Source organism: Sus scrofa, chromosome 11 (genome assembly GCF_054392235.1).
Source record: "Sus scrofa isolate SSC_HxYL_T2T_F1_AM1 chromosome 11, Sscrofa_HxYL_maternal_Yorkshire_Landrace_v2.0, whole genome shotgun sequence".
NCBI lineage: Eukaryota > Metazoa > Chordata > Mammalia > Artiodactyla > Suidae > Sus > Sus scrofa.
Window position 1 is genome coordinate 17,247,368 of NC_139393.1, and position 24,757 is coordinate 17,272,124.

General features: G+C 42.8%; 1 protein-coding gene across 1 annotated transcript in view; it reads right to left on the reverse strand.

The window, feature by feature from the left end:
- The window catches only part of FAM124A (family with sequence similarity 124 member A), an 84,845-nt gene that overhangs the window by 32,576 nt on the left and 27,512 nt on the right, over nucleotides 1-24,757 (reverse strand). Inside the window, exon 3 of the mRNA XM_001925721.8 lies at nucleotides 18,940-19,673. Coding sequence (XP_001925756.5) covers nucleotides 18,940-19,673 — 734 coding nt within the window. The remainder of the gene's footprint in view (nucleotides 1-18,939; nucleotides 19,674-24,757) is intronic.

A 24,757-nucleotide genomic window follows, 5' to 3' on the forward strand; every position in this document is an offset into this window, starting at 1 on the left:
CACCCCCCAGCCCTCTTAGATGGAGGTGGGGGTGCAAGAAGTTCTGGTTCTGCTGAACTGGGTCACCCGGCATGCCTTCTGGAGGGAAATGACTGGTTTTATACTCGGAGCTCCTGACCTTCAAGGGTAGGGTGCTTAGCACCTTTGTTTTTCTGCCCAGACTCCAATGACTCATTCAGAGATAACTGGGCACCCGGCACCACTGTCTGGCATAAATACAAATGAATTATTAAAACTCAAAGGCAGTGCTAGTGCAAGGCTGAGCTAGCTGCCCATCAGAAAAGCAACCACCCTTGAGATGAGGCAACACCAACGAGCCCTGTTTAGTGAAACCTTCAAACCTTCAAAACCTTCCAGTGGACTTGGCCGAGGTTACAATACTACCAGATTACTGCCTGTCATCACGGTCCCCTCCTGACAGCCTCAGCCTCGGCTGCCCCTCCCCACCCCGCCCCCCTTGTCATCAGGGTGGTGAACACACAGATGTGCCAGAACAGATACTGGCAGAGTCCTCGAGACAGAGGCTGTCATGAAATCACAGAAGTGAGAGCAGAAGTTATTGTATCGGGCAGGTCAGTAATTTGCAATTCTGGCTGCACCGAAGAATCATCTGGGAAGCTGTAAAAAAGAGCCCACTTTAGAGTAACGGTGACAAAAATCTCCAGGGTAGGTCCCAGGCATCAGCTGAAAAACTGCCCAGGTGATTTTAAAGTCCAGCCAGAACAAGGACCTCTGTTTAAGGCCAGCTTCCCGACTTCCCCTTGGGCCTAGCTTTATGTTTCTCGCGTCTGGGGCATGTAACTATTTTATGGCTACTGAAAGGGATATTCTGAATGACTTGATTGCATATATTTTCATGCCTATATAGTCTTCAAACTTTAAAAGCCCTCTTTTTTGCTTTCTGTGATGTAAACTCTAGCCACCTTCTAGCTACAAATCTCTGATGGTGAAAACCGAGACCTAGAACACGGTGCCTCGTGTAACTGACGGTGAGAAAGCTGGTAGGAGAGGCAGAGCTGGAACACAGGAATGTGCTTTTTTCTCTTTGTCTTACCCCGTACCATGATAATTAGATTAGCATTCACTTTTTCCCCTCATTTTATACAATTATTTTGGCTAAAGTACACTGAACCTGTCCTCTCAATTAACCTTGGTCTGGAAAAACGATACAGATAATGGAAATTCCACAGACTTTCCACTGCCACGTTCCCCTCTCAATAATTTTTTTACTTTGTTCTTATCTGCAAATATGTTTTAATAACAAAACTTGCCTTTTAAGCCTTGAATCCTCATCAGTTCCAATCACTGCTATGGCTTACATAAGCTTCCTCTTGCAGAATTATCTGTTAACTCACTTAAAAGAGACAGAAAGCTATTGAATATATCTGTAATGCTTCGGCCAGGAACACAAGGCTGCCTACATCAGAAGAGATCAACTAACTGCCCCACAGAACAAAGATCCAGGCTGAACAAAAGCTCAATCTAGGCTTCCCCAGAATACATGGACGTCACTGTCGCTGCAGATTCTAAAAGTGCAAAGACGATCTAATCTTTTTCATAAATCTGCCTCACTGGGGAAAAATGCTGATTGTTGAGATTAGTCTTGTAATAACAATGCCTCTACTCAGCAAACAGAATTGAGGACAGTGCCTCCAAGTTTCGTGAGTTAATAAGAAGCATGCCAGGAATATGTCAGGAACACACTGTAGCTATTATTCGCAAAGCAGCAGTACTCATTATGTCCTCAGGAGCTTTCCCAGCCAGAATTACGTGTGGCTTTCTTGGGTGGTGAAAAGTAAAAATATTTTCTAAAAAAATTCAGTCTTTGAAGTGCCTACTATTCAAGACACAGATGCAAAACAGAAGGATCTAAAGATGGGACAACTTGATAGATGTGCAATGAATATGTCAATTAAATAAGCATTTTCACTAAAGACAAGATAGGATGCAAGTATCTTCATATGCTGCAAAGGATGACTTGTTTCTGGTTTGCATATTCAGATGTGGCAACAACCTGAAGTGCAGTCACAGGCCATTTGCCTAAAGAAGCAACTGCCACTCTATCCTACTGGGATATCAGGGCTGGAAGACGAATATGGGTCACTGCTCTGGGCTGGCTGGGCCCACCCTGGAGGGGCAGAGAACCACTGAGAGGATAACTGGATCCCCATTTCCATGTGATCTGAGAGAGCCCTGAGTCAACAGAACCTTCCCCAGTACACTGGAAGACACTCCAGAACTGTCTCACTGGTCCCAGGCTCATCTAGTTCAGTAGCTGGGTCCGTGGCCCTTCTACTCTCTTGGGGACCAGCCCTGGCTGTACTCAGACCAGCTCTGGCTGGGATTAAACTAACATTCCATTTGTCACTCAGTTAAAATCTGGACGATCCATGTAGGTTTTCTGATCTGCTTTTGTGCATAGAAAAACATCTAAAAACTGCTTTTGAAAAATTAATATCCAGTTACCCATTTCAAGCCCAAATTTTCCTTAAATTTACCAATTTGAGTTCAATTCCCAAATCTTATTACTCTACTAATAAATCTAGTAAATGTTAATAATTAACATGTATTTCTAAAAGGGCTCTTGCAGCTTCATTAATTTCCTTTAACATCTTAAATCACATTTATACATTTAATGTATTGATTTTCTTTTTAAGTAGTTCAGTGGTCTAATTAATAAACAAAACCTTTAAGTCCTTAAATAACTCTTGTAAATCTAATCAGTTAAGCACAGAAATGTGGAATATTAAATCCTCTTAAATGTTTCATGTTACAGATTTACTAACTTTACTCTTATATCCTTCAACTTAAAACTGCAAATATAAATCAATTCTAAGCTACATTTTAAGTTGGAATCAGAGCACTGATCTCTTGTTCTATAAACCAAATTCTCTAGAACACAACAAATTCTTTTTTTTTTCGGTCTTTTTAGGGCCACACCCATGTCATATGGAGGTTCCCAGGCTAGGGGCCGAATCAGAGCTATAGCTGCTGGCTAATACCACAGCCACAGCCACGCAGGATCCAAGCTGCATCTGTGACCTACACCACAGCTCATGGCAATACAGGATCCTTAACCCACTGAGCGAGGCCAGGGATTGAATCTGCAACCCTGCAACCTCATGGATACTAGTCAGGTTCATTAACCACTAAGCCATGAATGGAACCCCATAACAAATTCTTAAACTACCAAACAAAAAAAAATCAGTAAATCTGACATCACCAAAGAAAACTAATAAAGCTCTAATAACCTAAATAAATGGATATCTATGAAATGTCAGACAAAAATTCAGAATAAACCTCTTAAAGTTTAAGTGAACTACAGGAACACACAGACGACTACATTAAATTAGGAAAATAATACATGAACAAAATAAGTTCACCAAAGAAATAGCATCAATCAAACAAACAGAAATCCTAGAGCTGAAAAATACAATGACTGAAGAATTCAATAGCTTCAAAAATGGTCTCAACCACGCAGAAGAAAAAAAATCAGTGAACTAGCAGACACGATACTTAAAATTATCCAAAGGAGCAAAAATAAAAAATAACAAAAGCAACAATAGAGAAGAGTCAAGTTACATACAAGGTAACCTCCATAGATTACTGGTGGGTTTTGCAACAGAAATTTTTCAGGCTGAATTGGATTATATACACAAAATAATGAAAGAAAAAACCTGTCAACCAAGAATTCTATACCCATCATAGATTTCCTTCAGAAAATGGAGTAGAGATAAAAATGTTACCAAGCAAATGAAAGCTTGTATAAGGAAGATCACACCACTAACCCTGCCTAACAAGAAATGCCAAAGGTAGATAATTGATTGGAAGTAAAAGGATGCTATGGAACATTACAAAAGCATAAGGAGGTAGCGTGAAATTCACTGGTAATGGTGACTACATCCTCAAAGTTAGATTCTGTAATATGGCAATAGTGGTGTGTAATTCACTTACACCTCTAGTTTAAAAGTTAAAGAACAAATGTAATAAAAAAAAACTATATCTACAATGATCGGTTATGGAATACACCATATAAAAATAAGTAATGTGTAACACTGAAAACCTAAAATGTGGTGTTCCCTTATGGTGCAGTGGGTTAAGGAACCAGTGCTGTCACTGCAGCAGCTCAGATCACTGTTGTGGCATAGTTTCAGTCCCTGGCCCAGGACCTTCCACATGCCACAGGTGGAACCAAAACACACAAACCAACCAACCCTAAAATGTGAGGGGGGGGAGAAAGAAGTAAAATTATAGAGTTTAGGAATGCTATTACAGTTGAATCATTATCAGTTTAAAAATGAGGTGCTTTAATTCTAAGACATTTTATGCATACTTCATGATAACCCCAAGGAAAACCTATAGTAATTACACAAAGGAACATGATAAAGAAGTCAAGGCATACTAATCCAAAAAATATCAAAACCCAAAAACATAGCAGAATAAGAAAATGAGGAACAATGGATCTACAAAACAGCCAGAAAACAATTACAAAATGGCACTAAGTCCTTACTTGTCAATAATTACCTTAAATGTAATTATATTAAATTATTTAAACAAAAGACAAAGAATAGTCAAATGAATAAAAATATAAGATCTAAAATATATTGCCCACAAGAGACTGACTTCAGTCTTAAAAGAAGCATATAGACTGAGAGAAAAATGATGGAGAAAGATATTGCAAGCAAATGCTAGCCAAAAAAGCAGGTATAGCTATATTTCTATATTATATAATGATAAAGAGCTCAATATTTCAAGATATAACAACTTTAAAATTTAGGCTCCCAACACTGGAACACATAAATACATTAATTAAAAATAAAAGAATAGGAGTTCCCATCATGGCACAGAGGAAACGAATCTGACTAGGAACCATGAGGTTGTGGGTTCAATCCCTGGCCTCTCTCAGTGGGTTACGGATCTGGTGTTCCCCTGAGCTATGGTGTAGGTTGCAGATGTAACTCAGATCTGGCGTTGCTGTGGCTATGGTATTGGTCAGCAGCTACAGCTCTGATTAGACCCCTAGCCTGGGAACCTCCATATGCTGCAGGAGCAGCCCTCAAAAAGACAAAAGACAATAATAATAATAATAATAATAATAATAATAATAATAAAAGAAATAAACTATAATAAATAATAATTTAGATTTTTATTTTTATTTTTTGTCTTTTTAGGGCCACACCCATGGCATATGGAGGTTCCCAGGTTAGGGGTCCAACTGGAGCTGTAGTGCTAGCCTATGCTACAGCTACAGCTACAGCAATGCCAGATGTATACCACATCTCCAACCTACACCACAGCTCACAGCAGTGCTGTATCCTCAACCCACTGAGCAAGGCCAGGGATTGAACCTGCGTCCTCATGGATACTAGCCAGATTTGTTTCTGCTGAGCCACGATGGGAACTCCAATAGTTTAGATTTTTAGTAAAACACTCTCAACAATGGAATGATCATCCAGACAGGGCATCGACAGAAAAAGCCAATTTGAACAACACTGTAGACCAAATAGACCCAACAGACATATACAGAACATTCTGACAACAGCAGAACACACATTCTTTTCAAATGCACATGGAACGTTATGTAAGACAGACCATATGTTAGGTCCTAAAACAAATCTTAGCAAATTCAAGAAGACTGAAATTATACCAAGTATCTTCTCTGACCACAATAGCATGGAAATAGAAATCAATAACAGAAGGAAAACTGGAAAATGCTCAAATGTATGGAAATTAAACAACACTCTTCTGAACACCCGTTGGATCAAGTAGGAAATAAAAACAGAAATTAAAAAGTATCTTTAGAAAACTGAAACACAACATACCAAAACTTATGCAGCAAAAGCAGTTATAAGAGGAAAGTTCAGAACAATAAACCTACATAAGCAAGGAGAAAGCTATCAAATAAACATCCTTACTCTATGCCTCAAAAAACTAGGAAAAAGAAGACTAAGCCCAAATTTAAGTGAAGTAAGGTAATAATAAATATTATGGATCAGGGGTCAAGAAGGTAGAGGAGTTTCTCCCAGAAACACATCAAGAAAAAAAAATCTACATGTGGAGTGACTCTCACAGAAATCTACTGAACGTTGGCAAAAGACCTCAGACTTCCAAAAACGAAGTAGAACAAAAAGAAAAGAGAAAAGAGTGAAAAAAAGGATCAGGACTGCACCAGCACTCCTGAGATGGAGCTGTGAAAGTGGGAAGGAATCCACAAACTGGGAGGCCACCTAACTGGTGAGATCAGATGGGATAGAAGGGGATCCCCAAAGTCTCAGAGAAAAGTGCAGCAGCTAGTCTGAGGAGGGCAAAGCAGAGAAAGAGCTTCGAGAACCACTGGCTGGAGCACCCAGGCCTCAGACACCAAGGCAGGGGTTTGCTAAGATCTGGGCTTCAGAAAGTAAGAACAATATAAGCAAAATGAAGAAGCACAGGAACCATTCCCAGTTAAAAGGACTGGGAATGGTTGCCCTGAAGGAGCAAACAATGAAACAGACATAAAAAAGATCGTACAACACAACCAAGTGGGATTCATCCCAAGTTCACAAGGATGGTTCAATATATGCAAGTCAATGTCAAACACCACATTAACAAAAGTCAAAATCCACATGATCATCTCAATAGATGCAGAAAAAAAATTGGCAAAATTCAACATCCATTCATGATAAAAACGCTTACCAAAGTGGGTATAGAGAGAATATATATCAATATAATAAAAGCTGCTAGTGCCAAACTTGCAGCCAATATAATATTTAATGGAGAAAAGCTGAAATCCTTCCTGCTAAAATATGGAACAAGGATGCCCACTCTCACCACTTTTATTCAACATAGTATTAGAAGTCCCAGCCACAGCAATCAGACAAAAGGAGAAATACAAGGTATGCAAAAATGTAAAGGGAGGAAATGTAAACTGTTAATCTATGCAGATGACACGATACTGTATATAGAAAACCCTAGGGACTCCATACAAGAACTACTTGATCTGATAAAAGAATTCAGCTAAGTAACAGGACACAAAATTAACATTCAGAAATTGGTTGCATTTCTGTATACTAACAATGAAATATTAGGAATACCAAAAAATACCTTTTAAAATCACGCCAAAAAAAAAAAATACCTAGGAATAAACCTGACCAAGGAAGTGAAAAGATGTCTGTGCTAAGAATTAATAAACAATCAAGGAAATTAAAGAGGATTCAAAGAAATGGAAAACTATGCCATGCTCTTGGATTGAAAGAATTAATACTGTTAAAGTGGCCATACCACCCAAAGCATCACATCTGCAGATTTAATGTGATTCATATCAAATTACCCATGACATTTTTCACAGAACTAGAAAAAATAATCCAAAAATGTATGTGGAAATAAATACAAAAGACCCAGAGTTGCCAAAGCAATCCTGAGGGAAATAAAAGCAGGGGCCATAACTCTCCCAGACTTGAGACAATATTATAAAGCTGTAGTAATAAAAATAGTGTGGTCTTGGTACCAAAACAGACATATGGATCAATGGACAGAATAGAGTCCAGAAGTAAACCCACACACCTCTGGTCAATTAATCTTTGACGAAGGAGGCAAGAATATAAAATGGGAAAAAGACAGCCTCTTCAGCATGTGGTGCTGGGAAAGTTAAACAGCTGCATGTAAATCAATGAAACTAGAACACACCCTCACAGCATCCCCCAAAATAAACTCAAATGGCTCAAAGACTTAAACATAAGACATGACACTGTAAAACTCCCTGAAGAGAACATAGGAAAAACATTCTCTGTTTTATTAAGTTAGTCTCCCAAGGCAATAGAAACAAAAACAAAAATAAACAAATGGGACCTAATAAACTTACAAGCTTTTGCCCAGCAAAGGAAGCCTTATAAGAAACAAAAAGACAACCTACAGAATGAGAGAAAATAGTTTCAAGTGATGCAGCCAACAAAGGCCTAATCTCCAAAATATACAAATAACTCAAAAACAAACAACCCAATAAAAAAATGGGCAGAAGACCTAAATAGACATTTCTCTAATATGATGGCTATAGTAGATATTTCTCTAGTATGATGGCCATATGGATGGCCAGTAGGCACATGAAGGATACTCAACATCACTCATTATTAGAGAAATGCATGTCAAAACTACCATGAGCTACCCCCTCAAACTGGTCAGACCAGCTATCATTAAAAAGTCTACAAATAACAAATGCTGGAGAGGGTGTGGAGAAAAGGGAACCCTCCTACACTGTTGGTGGGAATGTCAATTGGTAAGACACTATGGAAAATGGTATGGCGTTTCCTTAGAAAACTAAAAACAGAATTACCACATGATCCAGCAATTCCACCCCTGGGTTTATAGCTGGACAAAATATAATTCAAAAAGATACATGCACTCCTATGTTCATTGCAGCACTATTCACAATAGCCAAGACATGGAAACAACCTAAATGTCCATTGACAGATAAATGGATTGAGAAGATGTGGTACATATGTAACAATAAATATTATTTAGCCATAAAAAAGAAAACAGTACCATTCTCAGCAACATGGAAGCAACTAGAGACTATCATACTAAGTGAAGTCAGAGAAAGACTATTTCACTTACATGTGAAATCTAAAATATGGCACAAATGAACTTATCTACAAAACAGAAACAGACATAGAGAAGAGACTTGTTGACAAGGGGGAGAGGGGAGGGAGAGGGATGGGCTTGGAGCTTGGGGTTAGCAGATGCAAACTATTATATTTAGAATGGATGAATGTGCACTAAATATAGTTACCTGTGCTACTATATAGCACTATATACATCTTGTATAGCACAGGGAACTATATCCAATCTCTTGGGATAGACCATGATGAAAAATATTTTAAAAAAGAATGTGTGTTTGTGTGTGTGAGTGAGTGTGACTGAGGCACTTTGCTATTTGGCAGAAATTGGTACAACATTGTAAATCAACTATATTTTAATAAAAGCAAGATTAGAACAGAAAGAAAGGAAATAGAGAGCAGGAAACAATAGAAAAGATTAACAAAATTCAGTGTTGTTTCTTTGAAAATATAAACAAAATTGACAAAACTTTAGCAAGACAAACCAAGGAAAAAAGAGAACCCAAATTTAAAAATTATAAATGAAAGAGGAGACATTATAACTAACAGTACTGAAGTACAATGGATTATATGCCAATTAACTGGAAGCTGCTATGAAAAACTATATGCCAATAAACTGGACAAGCTAGAAGAAATAGAAAAATTCTTAGAAAATACACTCTACCAAGACTGAATCAGGAAGAAATAGAAATCCTGAATAGACCAGTTTGGAGTTCCCGTCGTGGCGCAGTGCTTAACGAATCCGACCTAGGAACCATGAGGTTGCGGGTTCGGTCCCTGGCCTTGCTCAGAGAGTTAATGATCTGGGGTTGCCGTGAGCTGTGGTGTAGGTTGCAGACGCGGCTCAGATCCCGCGTTGCTGTGGCTCTGGTGTAGGCCGGTGGCTACAGCTCCAATTAGACCCCTAGCCTGGGAACCTCCATATGCCGTGGGAGCAGCCCAAAGAAATAGCAAAAAGACAAAAAAAAAAAAAAAAAAGAAATCCTGAATAGACCAGTTATTAGTAGGGAGACTGACTCAGTAGTTAAAAATCTCCCAACAAAGACAACTCCGGAACCAGAAACCTTCATTGATGAATTTTACCAAACAGTTAAAGAAAAATTAATGCCAATCCCCTTCAACCACTTAAAAGGGAATACCAACTCATTTTGCAAAGCCAGCATTACCCTGATATAGAAGCCAAAAAGGACACCACAAGTAAAGAAAACTACAGACCATATTCCTGATGAATACAGATGGAGAAATTCTCAATAAAATACTAGCAAACCAAATCCAGCAGCACATTAAAGGATCATTCACCACAATCAAGTAATATTTATCCCTGGGATGCAAGGATGGTTCAATATATGTAAATAAATCAATATGAGACATCAAATTAATAGAATGAAAGGAAAAATCATAATATCAGTAATAGATCCAAAAAAAGCATTTGACAAAATTCACCATCTGTTAATGATAAAACCCTGGTGCCCACTCTCACCACTCCTATTCAACACAGACTGGAGTCTTAGCCAGGGCAATCCAGCCCGAAAAAGATGAAAGTTATCAACTTTGAAAAGTAAGAAGTAAAATGGTCTCCCTTGGCAGATGATAGGTATTTATACAAAAAAAAAAATATACATTAAAAAAATCACAAAACTCCAGCTAAAAACTGTTAGCGCTAATCAGTGAATTCAGTAAAGTTTCAGGATACAAAATTAACATACAAAATTAGTAGCTTTTCTATGTATTAACACTAAATTAACTGAAAAATAAGGAAAATGATGTCATTTACAATTGCATAAAAATACAATATTAGTAATAAATTTAACCAAAGAGGTGAAAGTTCTCTACATTGAAAACTATAAGGCACTGATGAAAGAAACTGAAGAAGGCACAAATGAATGGAAAGGCATCTCATGTCCAAGCACTGGAAGAACTAATATTAAAATCCCCATACCACTCAAAGAGATTGCAATGGCATTTTTTACAGAAGTAGAAAACATAATGGTAAAATCCATATGGAATCAAAAAAGACCCAGAATATCCAAAGCAACCCCGAGAAAGAAGAACAAAAACTGGAAGCACCACACGTCTTGAGTTCAAGCTATATAAAAAGCTATAGTAATCAAAATGATATGGTACTGGCCTAAAAACACAGGCACAGACTGATGGAATAAATTTGAGAGCCCAGAAAGAAATCCTTGCATGTACATAGTCAACGAATACTTGACAAACAAGCAAGATATTTTTAGAAGGCAGTATTTAAAAGTGTCAAATAGAAACACTAAGAAATATTGAAGAAAAGAATAAACAGCATTATGTTATATTCTCATTAAGCAGATGTGAAACGAAGGCTGCTGCTGACTTGCTTCATTCCGGAGGTGGACTGCTGACGTCTGTGTGCCCAGGTGGAACGTCACGCTTGTTTTCACCAGGTTCCCCCTGCTTCCAAGTCACTGAGTCTGAAGCCCATTTAGAAAAGGCTCACTTGGCCAAGCAAGAGCCCTACCATAAGACACTATGGAGATGTGGCTCCATCACTTGTTAATCATGGTTACTCTTCAACCAGGAGATGCAAGCTTCTTGCATTTGTCCACATAGGGACTTGGCAAAGAGGCATCGTCAGGGGTGCAGTGAGAACCAGGGGGCAGGGGGTAGGCAAAGAACCCAGGAACCATTCAGGACCTTTTAGGGCTAGCTCAGCCATTTCTCCTTCTCATGCTTACAGAGTTTGGAAAGCACTGTCTGACTGATCTAGAGTCACACGTGGTCTCCTGGGAGCAGGGACAGCTTTGTGGCACATACGCCAACAGCTTTCGGCAGCAGATGGACAGAGTAGCAAATAGATGTGCATGGACATTGTCCAGGCTCTGCCTCTCATGACTGAGGCCCTTCATTCCTTCCTGCCTCCCTTTGGGGCCACTGTTTATCCCTCCCCACCCTTGGTGCACACAGCACAGGGAGAGGTCACAGCCAGAGGCTGCTCAGCTGGAAAGGTTAGGTTACCCCTGGCTACAGCAGAGGCAATAGTGGGTCCAGGAGCCCACTCCCCACGGCCAGGGTGGGCAGTTCTAAAATTCTGAGGCCATTTGGTGCTTGCCACACGGGGCTGTTGTTTTAAAAGCAGGTGTTTACTGCGTGCCCGCTGTGAGCAGGCACAGTGACAGCTGCATTTGGGTGCATATTAACTGGATCCTCATACACGTCCCATTCCAGACCACCTCGGGAAGAAAGGGACTCCTTTGAGGTGACAAAACCCAAACTAGTGGAACTCAAACTTTTTGGGTGGCAAAACTGTATCTGAGTACAAAGAGGGCAACAGAGATTCCCTGGTATAAAGGTCCAGAAGGTCCAAGGGTTCATTCTCCCAGCATGAAGCCAAGAATCCAGTAGAAAGTTCTTTCAAGTCAAAGCAATGTGTGACCTTCCATTTGAGTGGGTGGAAGGCTGCTGATGGGAGACGGAAGACTAGGTCTGAGGCCCTCTAGCAAAAGGTTCTTTTCCTACATTTTTGGGAGGAACAAGTGAGAAAAATAAGGGGGACATTTTTTTGAAAGAAAGCTGACATACTAACATATACAGCTTATATGACAAAAGAAAAACCAAAAAACGAAAACCCTGGAAGAAAATGTACCAGAATGCTCTGTTATGGTGTAGTAAAAGTAATTTTTTAGAAAAAATCACTAACTTCCAGAAATATTTTTGGTAATGTGGTTTGAATACTTTCTAATAAAAGAATTTTAAAAACAAAACTACCAAACTAAAAAACTAAAACTAGAACTACCATATGATTCAGCAATTCCATTCTTAGGTATATATCTGAAAAAAAAAAACAAAAACAAACCGAAACCACTAATTCAAAAAGATATGCACCCCATTATTTACAATTGCTAACATATGAAGGCAACCTATGTGCCCATCAACAGATAAATGGATAAAAGGAGATGTAGTATATATACACACAATGGAATACTACTCAGCCATAAAAAAGAATGAAATTTTGCAACTTGCAGCAACTGGGACGGACTTGGAGGACATTCGACTAAGTGAAGTAAGACACATACTGTATCATGTCACTTATATATGGAATCTAAAAAAATGAAACAAACTAGTGAATATAACAGAAAATGGAGACTCACAGATGTAGAGAACAAACTAGTGGTTACCAGTGGGCAAGTGAAGAGGGAGCAAGATAGGGGTAGGGAATTAAAAGGTACAAAGTATTGGGCATAAAATAAGCGACAAGGATATACTGTGCAACATGGGGAGTACAGCCAATATTTTATAAAGAGTATAAAGGAAGTGTACCCTTTAAAACCTGTGAATGACTATATTGTATACCTATATATCACCTATACTGCCATAAAAAAGATGCCAAATTGGAAACTAACAAAAAATAAATTCACACAGAGGGCAAGTTCACTGGACATTAAAGTAGGTGTTTTAGCCTAGAATTTGAAGGCTTGGCCAACCTCTCAGAGCCAGCAGGTCAGCAGGCAAATAGATTTGCTCTGGATCTGTGGGATCTTGCTTCTCAACTCCTATCTGTGGGCTCCCAGAAGGGCCTCCTGTCTTTCTGACCCTGGAGGGAGGCAGCCTCTGGAGCACACCCACCGCAGCCCACTTGGCTGTGCCATGGCTGCCCACATCATAGTCCACAAGATGGTCTGAACCAGCTGTGAACTTGCATTGCAGCGCAGGACTCTCTTTCCACCGCTGGCCCTGGCCAGAGCCACGTCTGGCTGAGAGGAGCTCACACAAAGCGTTGCTGACTTGAGCCGCTACGCACAAAGCGTTGCTGGCTTGAGCCGCTCCGCAGTGCTGGACTCTCCCCTTTGGTTGCAGTTTACTTACAGGCGCAATGCGGTTGGCCTGCAGGGGACCCGCCCTACCTGCTGGGAGCCGCTGGCCACGCACAGAAACAGCAGCCCTTTCTTCCAGATCCACCACCAAACCAAAGCCCTCTGGAAGCAGAGCCCTGCACAGACCAAACTAAAAGAAGCTACATGAGACAGGCAGGCCAAGGGGGGAAGCTGCTCTCAGGTTGAGAACAGAAAACTCTGCTTAAAATTCCTGTTTCCTTCCTCTGCCTCAAAGATCTGATTCCAAGTTCTGCCAAGGCCCATAATCATAGTTCACTTCTTTTTTTAACCTAGGAAATTACTCTTCCAGGCTTGAAAGAGCTATGATGTCATTTACACATTCTGCTGGAATATCCAACTCAGACGATGCTCTGGGAAGTGATTTTTGGGAGGCGGGGGAGGGGGGCGCTTTCAGCCACTCTGGGCCATCTGCACAGATAAAATCACCCCGGACAGGCAACGTGGTTGGTTGAAAACAGCAATTTTCTTCTGAGTCTGGACCAGGAGCCACAGACCCTGGGCGGGTGTAGCGAGCTGAGTGGCAGGACCTGGGACTCCCTCTTTTACCAGCTGTGTGGAATGGGTGTCCTCCAGGGACTTGGCTGGGAATAAACAAGCCCCAGTGACTGTCACCCATGATCCACCAAAAGCTTGGCTGAGGTTATCTGAAGGTGTATCCTGGCCTCCTGGACTAAGCCAAGGCCCGGGAGCTGCAGGCGGGGGAGCACCCTGTTCCACCCAGCCTCCCTGTGTGCGGGCACCCTGCCCACCCTGCAGGCTCCGGGAAGAGGTCTGGCTCTGGTGGTTCACGGTTGAGGCGGGCGATGACGCGAGGAGGTGGGGCAACACTGTCCCCAGGACTCAGAACCAGGAATAGCCGGGCATCTACGGCGCGGTTTATTTTTGCCTCTCGGACATCAAATCATAGTGCTGCTGATTTTCCGTTTTGTTTTGGCTGCTGGAGAACTCGAAATCAAATTGGGGGCCTCTTTCTGGGAGAATGCTCTCCAAGAGAACTTTGTGCCACGAAGCAGACGTTCTGCAGGTGTGCCCTCCCGCAGGGGGCCACCTGCCGGGCGCGGGGACTGCGTTCCTGAAGTGTATCCAGTGAGACTGAGGTTCTGAATTTTTATTTGAATTCACTTACATTTTCCATTTAAATGGCTACCTGTGGCTCGTGGCTACCAATTAAACAGCACAGCTCTCATGGAGGAAATGACAGGCATTCTGGAGGTTGCACTTGGTTTACCTGTCTCTCCTATCATGACTTCTCCTCTCCTTCAAGTTCCGTCGGTATCTACCTTTACTAACCTGTTTGTATGATCTATATCTGTCAGCCAACCCAAGCCATTTTTTGTTTGTTTGTCTTTTTACCTTTTCTTGGGCCACACCCACGGCATATAGAGGTTCCCAGGCTAGGGGTCCAATCGGAGCTGTAGCCGCTGGCCTACACCACAGGCAAAGCCACGGCCACACCAGATCCAAGCTGCATCTGCAACCTACACCATAGCTCATGGCAACGCCAGATCTGTAACCCACTGAGCAAGGCCAGGGATCGAACCCGCAACCTCATCGTTCCTAGTCGGATTTCTTAACCACTGAGCCACGACGGGAACTCCCCTTTTTTCTTTTTCAATGTGGGATCTACTTATAAATACAGAAAATAGACAACTTAGCCATATCCCCAACTTTTTTGATTGGGCACTTCCTCCCCCGCTTTGTGCTATACAGAGTAATTAATACGTTCATTTAAGGAAAGGGAGACCCAGGAGTTGGGAAAGAGAAGCCTTCTTCTGTTTCTGTCCCTGTTCTGTTTCTTCATCTGGGTGTCACTTATGCAAATAGTCAATTTGTGAAAATGCACTGAGCACATATGAATAGATCGTGTATACATTGTGGAGAGCTGCCAATCAACTAAATACTTTCACTCCAGTAGGAAGAGCAAGGATTACTGCAGCGGATGGAAAATATGCTGCATGTCAACGTCTATGCCTGTGATAAATACTTGATGAGCTCATACAATAAAACCTAAGATGCCAATAGATAGGATGGCTCAAACGATACCCATAACCCAAAAGGTTCTTTTCCTCAATGAAAAATAAAGAAACATATAAAAAGAATCTATTATGTTCAAAGTACAGCGTTAGTTTAGTTCTAGTTCACACAGGTCTTGGCTCCAGAAAGCTGAGGTTTCATTTCATCAACTTTTAATGCAAATCTCTAAGATGTGTTTTCTAGCGGGATCTTGGGTAGCTTCTGATGCTGGCAACTCCCCCTATCCCCACCCCCCAAATCAGGGAATTCCAAGAAAGGAGAGGTGAGTTTTTGGAGGTGGAAGGATTTCTTTCCATCTAATCAGATCTTAAAAACATTTCCAAATTCTTATAAGAGGCTGAGTAGTTTCCAGAAACAAACCTCTCAGCTTTTCACCTCCAGAGGAATTAAATGCCTAAAGGAGGTCTCTGAAATACAGAAAGTTAAGTCTATGGGGCAAGATGAAATGAAATGCAATCTAAATTTTAAGAAAGCAACTAAAAACTACCCAACCAAGACTTCCTTCAATGTATAACTACCCAATGTATAACTTCTTTCAACTATGCAATTGAATAAAAGCCGTATGTTTAAAATGAAACTTGAGAAACATACTGCTAAGGAGAAGGTGGGAAAAAGGGGAGCCTTCTTTCAACTCTGTCCCACCACCCCCCTCCATGACCAAAATGTCTTAATTTTGCTAAAGACTGAAACATAATTTTTTACTATAAAAATTAAAGAGGCGAGCAGGTGTATATCTCATGCTAGAGCAGAAGGCTGCTTTCTGCAGTGAGGCAGTAACAGTATCTGGCTCAAACAGTCATAATCAAGAATTATGAGGGAGAGTATTAGTCATTTCTGCCCACGTTAAATTAACTCTTTGACATATTACTGTTTTGAACAACGGCTTGAATTCCTGAGACCCACGATACAAATCTTTTTTCTTACTCTTTTCATACTTTGATGTTCTAACTTCAAAAGCCTGCATCTATACAGATTTTGTAGCCATTTAAATATGTCGCCCTTCTTTGAAATATTCTTTCAATGGTTCTTTTGACTGGTGTTCAGGCCCGCTTTCCTACTTTATTCTTTCATTTACGTTGTTACAGGGATCAAGAGAAAAAGAGTATTTTAAACACTGCAAAAAGGAAGAAGTCTCTCAGAAACAATCACGTTCATTTTGGTCTTTCAGTATAAAAAATCCTTTCATTAATTTTTTACTTATGCAACTGCATTATGTTGTGCATGAAGACCTGGCAGTCTTCAAGCACAGAAGAAAAAATTCCTCACATTTCAAAAGGGATTATAGAAAAATGCTAGCTAGCATGTAGTTCACAGAATAATAAGGCAATATTATGTAGTTTCTCATATGCATAGTTCAAAGGGGACTCTGAAAATTATCTAGTTCCAATAAATGTTAAATATCTCATACAGAGTGCTAAAAAGCACTTGGAAAGATGCTCATCACTAATTATTAGAGAAATGCAAATCAAAACTACCATGAGGTATCACCTCACAGCAATCAGAATGGCCATTATTTAAAAGACAACAAACAATACATGCTGGAGAGGGTGTGGAGAAAAAGGAACCCTCTTACATTGCTGATGGGAATGTAAATTGGTGCAACCACTATGAAGAACAGTATGGAGCTTCCTGCAGAAACTAAATATAGAACTACTATGTGATCCAGCAATTCCACTCTTGGACATATATCTGGAGAAAACCATAATTCTAAAAGATACATGTACCCCTATGTTCACAGCAGCCCTATCCACAGTAGCAAAGACATGGAAGCAACCCAAATATCCACTGACAGGACCTGATAAAGAAAATGGGGCCCATCTATACAATGGAATATTACTCAGCCATACAAAGAATGAAATAAGGCCACTTGCAGCAACATGGATGGGCCTAGAGATGATCATACTGAGTAAGACAGAGAAAGGAAAATAGCATATGATATCATTTATGTGTGGAATCTCATTTAAAAAAGGATACAAATGAACTTATTTATGAAACAAAAACAGACTTCAAACACAAGCTTATGGTTACCAACGGGGAAACACGGCAGGGAGGGATACACTGGGAGTTGGGGATGGACGGGTACACGCTATATACAGAGAAAAGGTAACCAACAGGGTCCCTAGTGTACAGCACAGAGAACTCTGCTCAGTATTCGGTAACAACCCATATGAGGAAAGAGTCTAAAAAAGGACCAGATATAGGTACATGTAGAATTGAATCACTTTGTACATCTGAAACTAATACAACATTGTAAATCAACTATACACCAATCTAAAATAAAAATTAAATTTAAAAAACACCTCAAGATGACCTTTCTGACTTGAGCGATGTGGTCTGGCTGTAGTTTGAACCGGGTATCTGTTGTGTGCCAAATTCTCACTTCACTTTGCAATATGTGGATTTGTTCTCGTGTTTAATGCCAAACCTAACAAAAACCATGAAACTTGACCTGCGACTGAAGAAACGCCAATCAGCACCTTTCAAGACAATGTCCCCTAATTTGCTATCAACTTTCTCCTCTCAGGTAGCCCTATGTGAAAACTGAGACGCTAGAGGCAGAGGTATTTCAGAAAGACAAAATCCTATACGCCTGGAACTGATTTACCTGTAAATTCTAGAAAGCCTGGGTCTGGAAAGCAGGATCAGGTAGGGCAGGTGTAGGACATTCTTAATTCTCTATGCTGAATTTTATGAAGAGCATATAAATCATGACCTCTAAAGAGTTTAGATGGTCACTGGAAGGAGGAGAAAAGGGTCCAGTAATTGAGCCAAGGTATTAACCACCGAAGCAACAGGACAACCTACTGCATCAAGTTCCTTCTACAAATTCACTTAGCCCTTCCCAAGCTTCATGAAACCAGCAACTCCAAAGGCACTATTTACTCCTTAAAAGGCTTATGAGAAAGTCATTTTCAAGAGATCACTGAATTTTAACAACCTACTGTCCAGTGGCAGAAGGGCAGAAGGGCAGAGGCACCACAGAGAAGAAAACAGCTATCTTCGCTACTGAATGGCGATATATTTTACAACTGTCGTAGATGGGTGTTCCTGAGGTTCCTTTGTGGAAGTGAAGAATGCATTGGTAAAAACTCCCTACTGGTGAAGGAGTAGAAGAAGGAATCTTTAATAAATTCTCTGGATGTCAGCTCATTCGAAATCCGAGGGAGCTGCAAGCACTTAGTGGCTGCTCCAACAGGTGGGTGTGGAGGCACTGGCTGTGGCTTGCCTGGGGTGTGTGGCCCCGGCAGCAAAGTAAAAATCATTTAGTTCAGAGTATGGACACCTTGACTTGGCCTAATAGCCAAGAGAGTCACTGATCCCACCTTTTTCTTAACCCATTATTCTGTAACAGGTACTAACTAGGGTCTCTAGCTGAGCCAACCTCCTTGTTTCTCTGTTCTCCGCAAAGCGAGACAGACAAAGACAGACACGGCCTTCCCCCAAGGTACCTGCAGAAGGATCTTGTTCCCGTCGTGGTCCTCCGTCTGCCAGCGCCCCTCACTGATGGGGCTGCAGGGATTGGGCAAGAGCGGCACCAGCTCGCCGATGTCCTTGACTCGGAACTCCAGCACCGAGGAGTCGGTGGGGACCGGGGTCTGGTCACAGGGCAGTCTTTTCAGGGAGAACTGGATGTCCACATCCAGATTGGAGAAAATAGGGAAGATGCAGAAGTCCGTCTTCCTCTGGCTGGGGCTCCGCCTGAGGATCAGCTCGTAGAACTTGAGGATGTCGGCGTAGTTGTCATGGCGACAGTAGATGGTGAAGCGCACGATTTCCTTGCCGTAGTGCACGGGCCGGATGGCCCACAGCGGCGTCCCGGGGGCCAGCGTGAAGAAGTCCTGGCTGCAGGGCAGGTAGGGCAGGAACCTGCCGGGCACGCGCTCCGTGTGGTGGTGGCGCCAGGGCGGCCGCTGCAGCGTGCGGTGCAGCTGCAGGATCTGCTCCTCGCCGTACTCCTCCTGCAGGAAGAGCACCACCGCCAGCGCCGGCTGCGCCGCCTTGGGGGCCTTCCTCCGTCGCCGGGACGCCCGCCTTTCAGAGACCCTGAACAGCTGGAGGTCCGGGTGGATCCAAGCCAAGACCTTGTCGATGGCCTCCTGCAGGGGCCGGGATTCCCCTGGGTCTGCGATTATGTGGATGCTCACCAGGAACGGGTCCTGTGCGTCCTCCACGGACAGCTCACCTAGCAGCACAAAACAAAAGCCCCAAACCGAATGGTTACTAGGCTATTAAGGTTTCCCATGATGACAGGCAAGACCTGGGCAGAAAGAGAAGCTAAATCCTAACGGAGCTGACACCCTGATCCCAAGTTGAACACCCTCGCAGCCCAAAACTTAAGAACTCCCACTAACACTGGCTCCCAAGCTGGGCAGTGTTAGGACAAGCTTGGTGTGGTGCATCACCAGGTTGAGTGTACATTCCATGGGAGAGCACAAAGTCAAATCTCCAAACCTCCATTAGCAAAGATGCTGGAGCATTAAGTGTTCGCCACTTAGAATTTCCTGAAGTAACGGCAGTGCCCTCCCCCACAAATGTTCCCTATATCACTACACTCTTTGGTTGGCTTATTTCACTGGTTTATTCATCAGTTTGTCCATTCAGGTAGCATTTATGGAGGTACCACTTCACACTGGTCAGAATGGCCATCATTAAAAAGTCTACAAAGAACAAATGCTGGAGAGAGTGTGGACAAAAGGGAGCCCTCCTACACTGTTGGTGGGAGTGTCAATTCGTAAAACACTATGGAGAACAGTATGGAAGTACCATAGAAAACTAAATATAGAACTACCACATGATGCAGCCATCCCACCCCTGGGCATGTATCTGGACAAAACTCTCATTCAAAAGACACATGCACCCCTATGTTCACTGCAGCACTATTCACAACAGCCAAGACATGGAAACAACCTAAATGTCCATCAACAGATGACTGGATTAAGAAGACGAGGTATATATACACAATGGAATACTACTCAGCCATGAAAAAAGAACAAAATAATGCCATTTGCAGCAACATGGACGCAGCTAGACACTCTTACACTAAATGAAGTAAGTCAGAAAGAGAAAGACAAATACCATATGATATCGCTTATATGTGGAATCTAAAATATGGCACAAACGAACCTACCTACAAAACAGAAACAGACTCACAGACAGAGAGAACTGACTTGTGGTTGCCAAGGGGGAGAGGGGAGGGAGAGGGATGGACTCGGATTTTGGGGTTAGCAGATGCAAACTATTATATTTAGAATGGATAAGCAATGAGGTCGTAAAGTATAGCCCAGGGAACTATATCCAGTCTCTTGATGGAAGAAAATATAAGAAAAGTGTGTGTGTATGTATATAAATATATATACATACACACACACACACACCTGGGTCACTTTACTGTACAGCAGAAATTGGCACAACACTGTAAATCAACTGTAATTTAGTTTTAAAAAAATGTTTAAAAAAATAAAAATCATTTTAATTGAGAAAAAAACATTTATGGCATCTTTTCTTCACAAGGCAGTGACTCTGGTACATCAAGCCCTGGCTGGTGGGGCATCCTGCCAGCTGTGTCCTGATGGTGCGGTGGCCGGGTGGTGAGCATCTTGGTGCTGGAGACACAGGAAGGACAACCCGGGGGGAGGGTGCGCACAGTGTTCTTGCTGCCAGAGCTGCCCGGGGCTGCAGGGCTGTGGCTGGGGGCAGGGGGAGCACATGGTGAGAGCATCCCTGCCCGGGTCGTGCTGCCTTTTGGGCCTCTCCTTGGGCCGTGTCCACCCCGAAGCCCACACATCCTGAATGGGGCAGTTCCCCTGTGTCCCCTGGCAGAACATCAAATTCCAAGTGTGAAGCTGACTGTTTAGCTTGGCAGCATTCCCCATGGGGTGAACAGTGCCAGCCACACTGGCCTATTGCTACTTCAGAAATATTCAGCGTATTTTATCAGATAACTTGTAAAGGCTAGTTCTTGTTCATGAAGGCTCTCTTTGCATTCATTTACAGTGTATGACCACCCAAGGGAAATCAAGGCATCTTTAAGTCTTTTGTGACTAGAGGGTGAGATTCATCTAGAATCTAGACCTGGCTCCACACACATGCCTCAGGATGCCTGCTAGGGCAATCGTGTGGTCAGTAATATTTGAGAAGCATGATGTGCTTTTAGGAACCATTATCTCGATCAGTTCACAGGATGAGAGGTGATTTTTTTGGTGGGTAAACAAGACATTCTAAGTGGACTTACGGGTACATTTCGTCCCAGGCACCCACCATAACATGGTCTTGATTTTGCTGAAACAAAGCCTGCCTGAATTTTCATCCCAACCCTGGTGATTAAATATCTCAAGTGGGAACAGTTAATTCGGCTTGTTGCCTCCTTCTTTCTCCCTCACTCATTTATCCACACATTTCTTGAGCAATGGATATGGACCAGGCCCGGGAAGACGAGGAAGCGGGCATCATGACTCCTCTGACTGGAACAGTGCCCCATAGAGTTGCACACGGTATGGGCAGCATGGTCAGAGGCAGCAGTCCTCCAAAGAACCATAAGCCACCCACGAGAACCTCATGACATAGCCGGGAAACACCGACATAAAAGACTAAAATTCCATCTGATATATGTCTATAGGAAATATGATAGAGGAGCATCTTAGGTTGGGGTAGATTCTAAAGTCACCATGACATAAACGTGAACTATAGACAATGTTACCACTGAAATCTGCAGTAGAGAAATGGAAGGTCTTAACTGGGAATAAGACTACATGGCCAGGAGTTCCCGTCGTGGAGCAGTGATTAACAAATCTGACTAGGAACCATGAGGTTGCGGGTTCGATCCCTGGTCTTGCTCAGTGGGTTAACGATCTGGCGTTGCTGTGAGCTGTGGCTACGGCTCCGATTAGACCCCTAGCCTGGGAATCTCCATATGCCAAGGGAGCAGCCCTAGAATAAGGCAAAAAGACAAAAAAAAAAAAAAAAGACTACATGGCCAGACAGATGTTCCTTTGGTTGAACACCAGATGAAATAAAGCCTTGCGGCATGGCTGTGTTACAAAAGAAGAGTCTTGCACCTTTAAAGCCCTGGCTCAGAAGGTTGTGCCTTGAGTGCTATGAGAGGCTCTTGGGAGCTGCAGAGGCTTTTGGAGCTGAAGGGTGACTAAGGTAACAGCTAAGTCAAATCTCAGTACTCCCACGATCACAGAGCAGAAGGGTGGGTGGAATTGTTTAAAATCTTTCTCTCCCCCTGGCTGAGCATGTATCCCTGAATTTGTATGTGTTAAATACGAGAATAATGCAATTTCCACTGACTAGCACATCACAAAGGAAGGAGCAACTTTTTCTCCAGAGGGCTCCTGAGAAGGCTTTCTGGAAGAGGCGCCAGGTGAACTGGGTCTCGAAGGGTCAGTGACATCTCACTTACAATGACGGCAAGTGTGGGGGAGATCCCTGCGGGAAGAAGGAAGACTGTTTACAAAGGCACGGAACTGTGCAAAAAACAAGCACATCTGCAAGGGTTGATTCTGAAACATGGCAATAGATGCAGCAGGAAAAATGGATTGCGGCTTAGTTGTACAGGGCTTTGGCTCAACTTGGTAGCAATGGGGGGCAATGGGAAGTTTGAATAGAGGTGCGCTGAGATCAAGTCAGGGGAGGCTGCCTATGGGCAAAGTAAGAAGTTACAGGATGAGTGAAGAGGCAAGGTCAGAGCTAACAAGGACCCGGCAGCGTGGGAAACTGCATTGCTGGCCCTGGTTCTTTATGCTGCTGCTTCGTTCAGCCATGTGGCTTTCTAGTTCCCCCCACTAAATGGCTGAAGGCATTTCCCCAAACTTTGACTTTGAATGAGACCATATGCCTAGCATTGGCCAACAGAAAAACCCAACGGTAGCAAGTGTTTTGGCCTGACTTCTTATGCTTTTGACATTTCCATGAGAAGAACATGCTCGACCCAGCCCACCAGGGCCAGAAAGGAAGACAAGCACAACGCAGAGAAGAGCTGGCCTAACTGGACCTGGCCTCCATCGGCCAGGCTCAGACAACCAAAGACACATGCTAAGAGCTACCCAGCTGAGCCTGGCCTGGATAAGCTGACCCAAGACACACGGGATATGATACTTGACACATGTTCTGAGACACTGTTTGGGGGTATTTGTTACACAGGGATACTTATAGATGCAGGCAGAGTCGGTGGGCATACAGAAGGGGCATAGTCTCACGGGCTATTGAGGTGGCAATTCAACAAGCCATGAAGCCCACAGGCCTGGAGGGTGGGAGCAGGAAGAGCAGAGAAGTTAATCTTCATGCTTTTGGCTTGAGCAACTGGGCTAATGCCGATGCTTAACTGAGATAGAAAACAGAGGAAGCAGGGCAGGCCTGTGGGAGCGAGAAGGAGATTCCCCTTAGCCAGGCCGGCTGGGGATGCTGGAATGACCTCCAGGATGGAGGTCCTATTGGCAACTGGACCTGTGTGTTGCTGAGGTCATGGGCTGAATTTAAGGATGGACCAGTTACCTTTAGGCCTGCTTTCCTGCAGTTATCTCGTTAAGTGTGTGCCTCTGTGTTGATTTGAATCCGTGAAAATTCCTCTTGATGGTTTAAAAAACAATTGGAATTCATGGATTATGCTGGTCCTTTTCTTTGCTCTTTCTGCTCACCTTTCTGTTTCACTGGGTATAAGCTACACTACAGGCAGAAGTGCAGCTGAAGCAGAAGTAGTGAAAACACAAACTGATGACACTTCCGGCCAGTCGGGAGCCCCAGTGGAGGCAGAGAGAGATGCCACAATCGCCTACAATGCCTATCTCACTTTTCCACGGCGCCCTCATTGCCCTCCCAGTGGAGACACGTGATTTCGCTGGACAGTAACGACCGCTCCCTCTCCCTGGACAGGGCAAAAAGGCTTTGAATAACTTGGGGGATGACGACATTCACTTGAGAAAATTACCAATGACTATCTACGAGGGGGAAAGGGACCCGTGGAACCGAAAGGGTGTTTGGGAAGAAAAGCTGTCAGAATGTAAGGCAGTCCCACCGAGATCCTGACCTCAATCTCAGGGTGCGCATGTGGCCACACACCTGGGGGTGGGGGGTTACACACAGATGGTATTCACTGGGGCCAGCGCCTTCTCCTTGTCCCTCGTGTATGAGCTCTTGGGATCCTCACAACACCCCAAAAAGGGGGGTTCGGTGCTGGTCTTGCCCTCGTATTAGAGGGCAGGAAATTGAGCCACACAGAGGTGAAGGGACCTGCCAGGGGGCACAGAGGGAGGGGGTGAGCAGGCC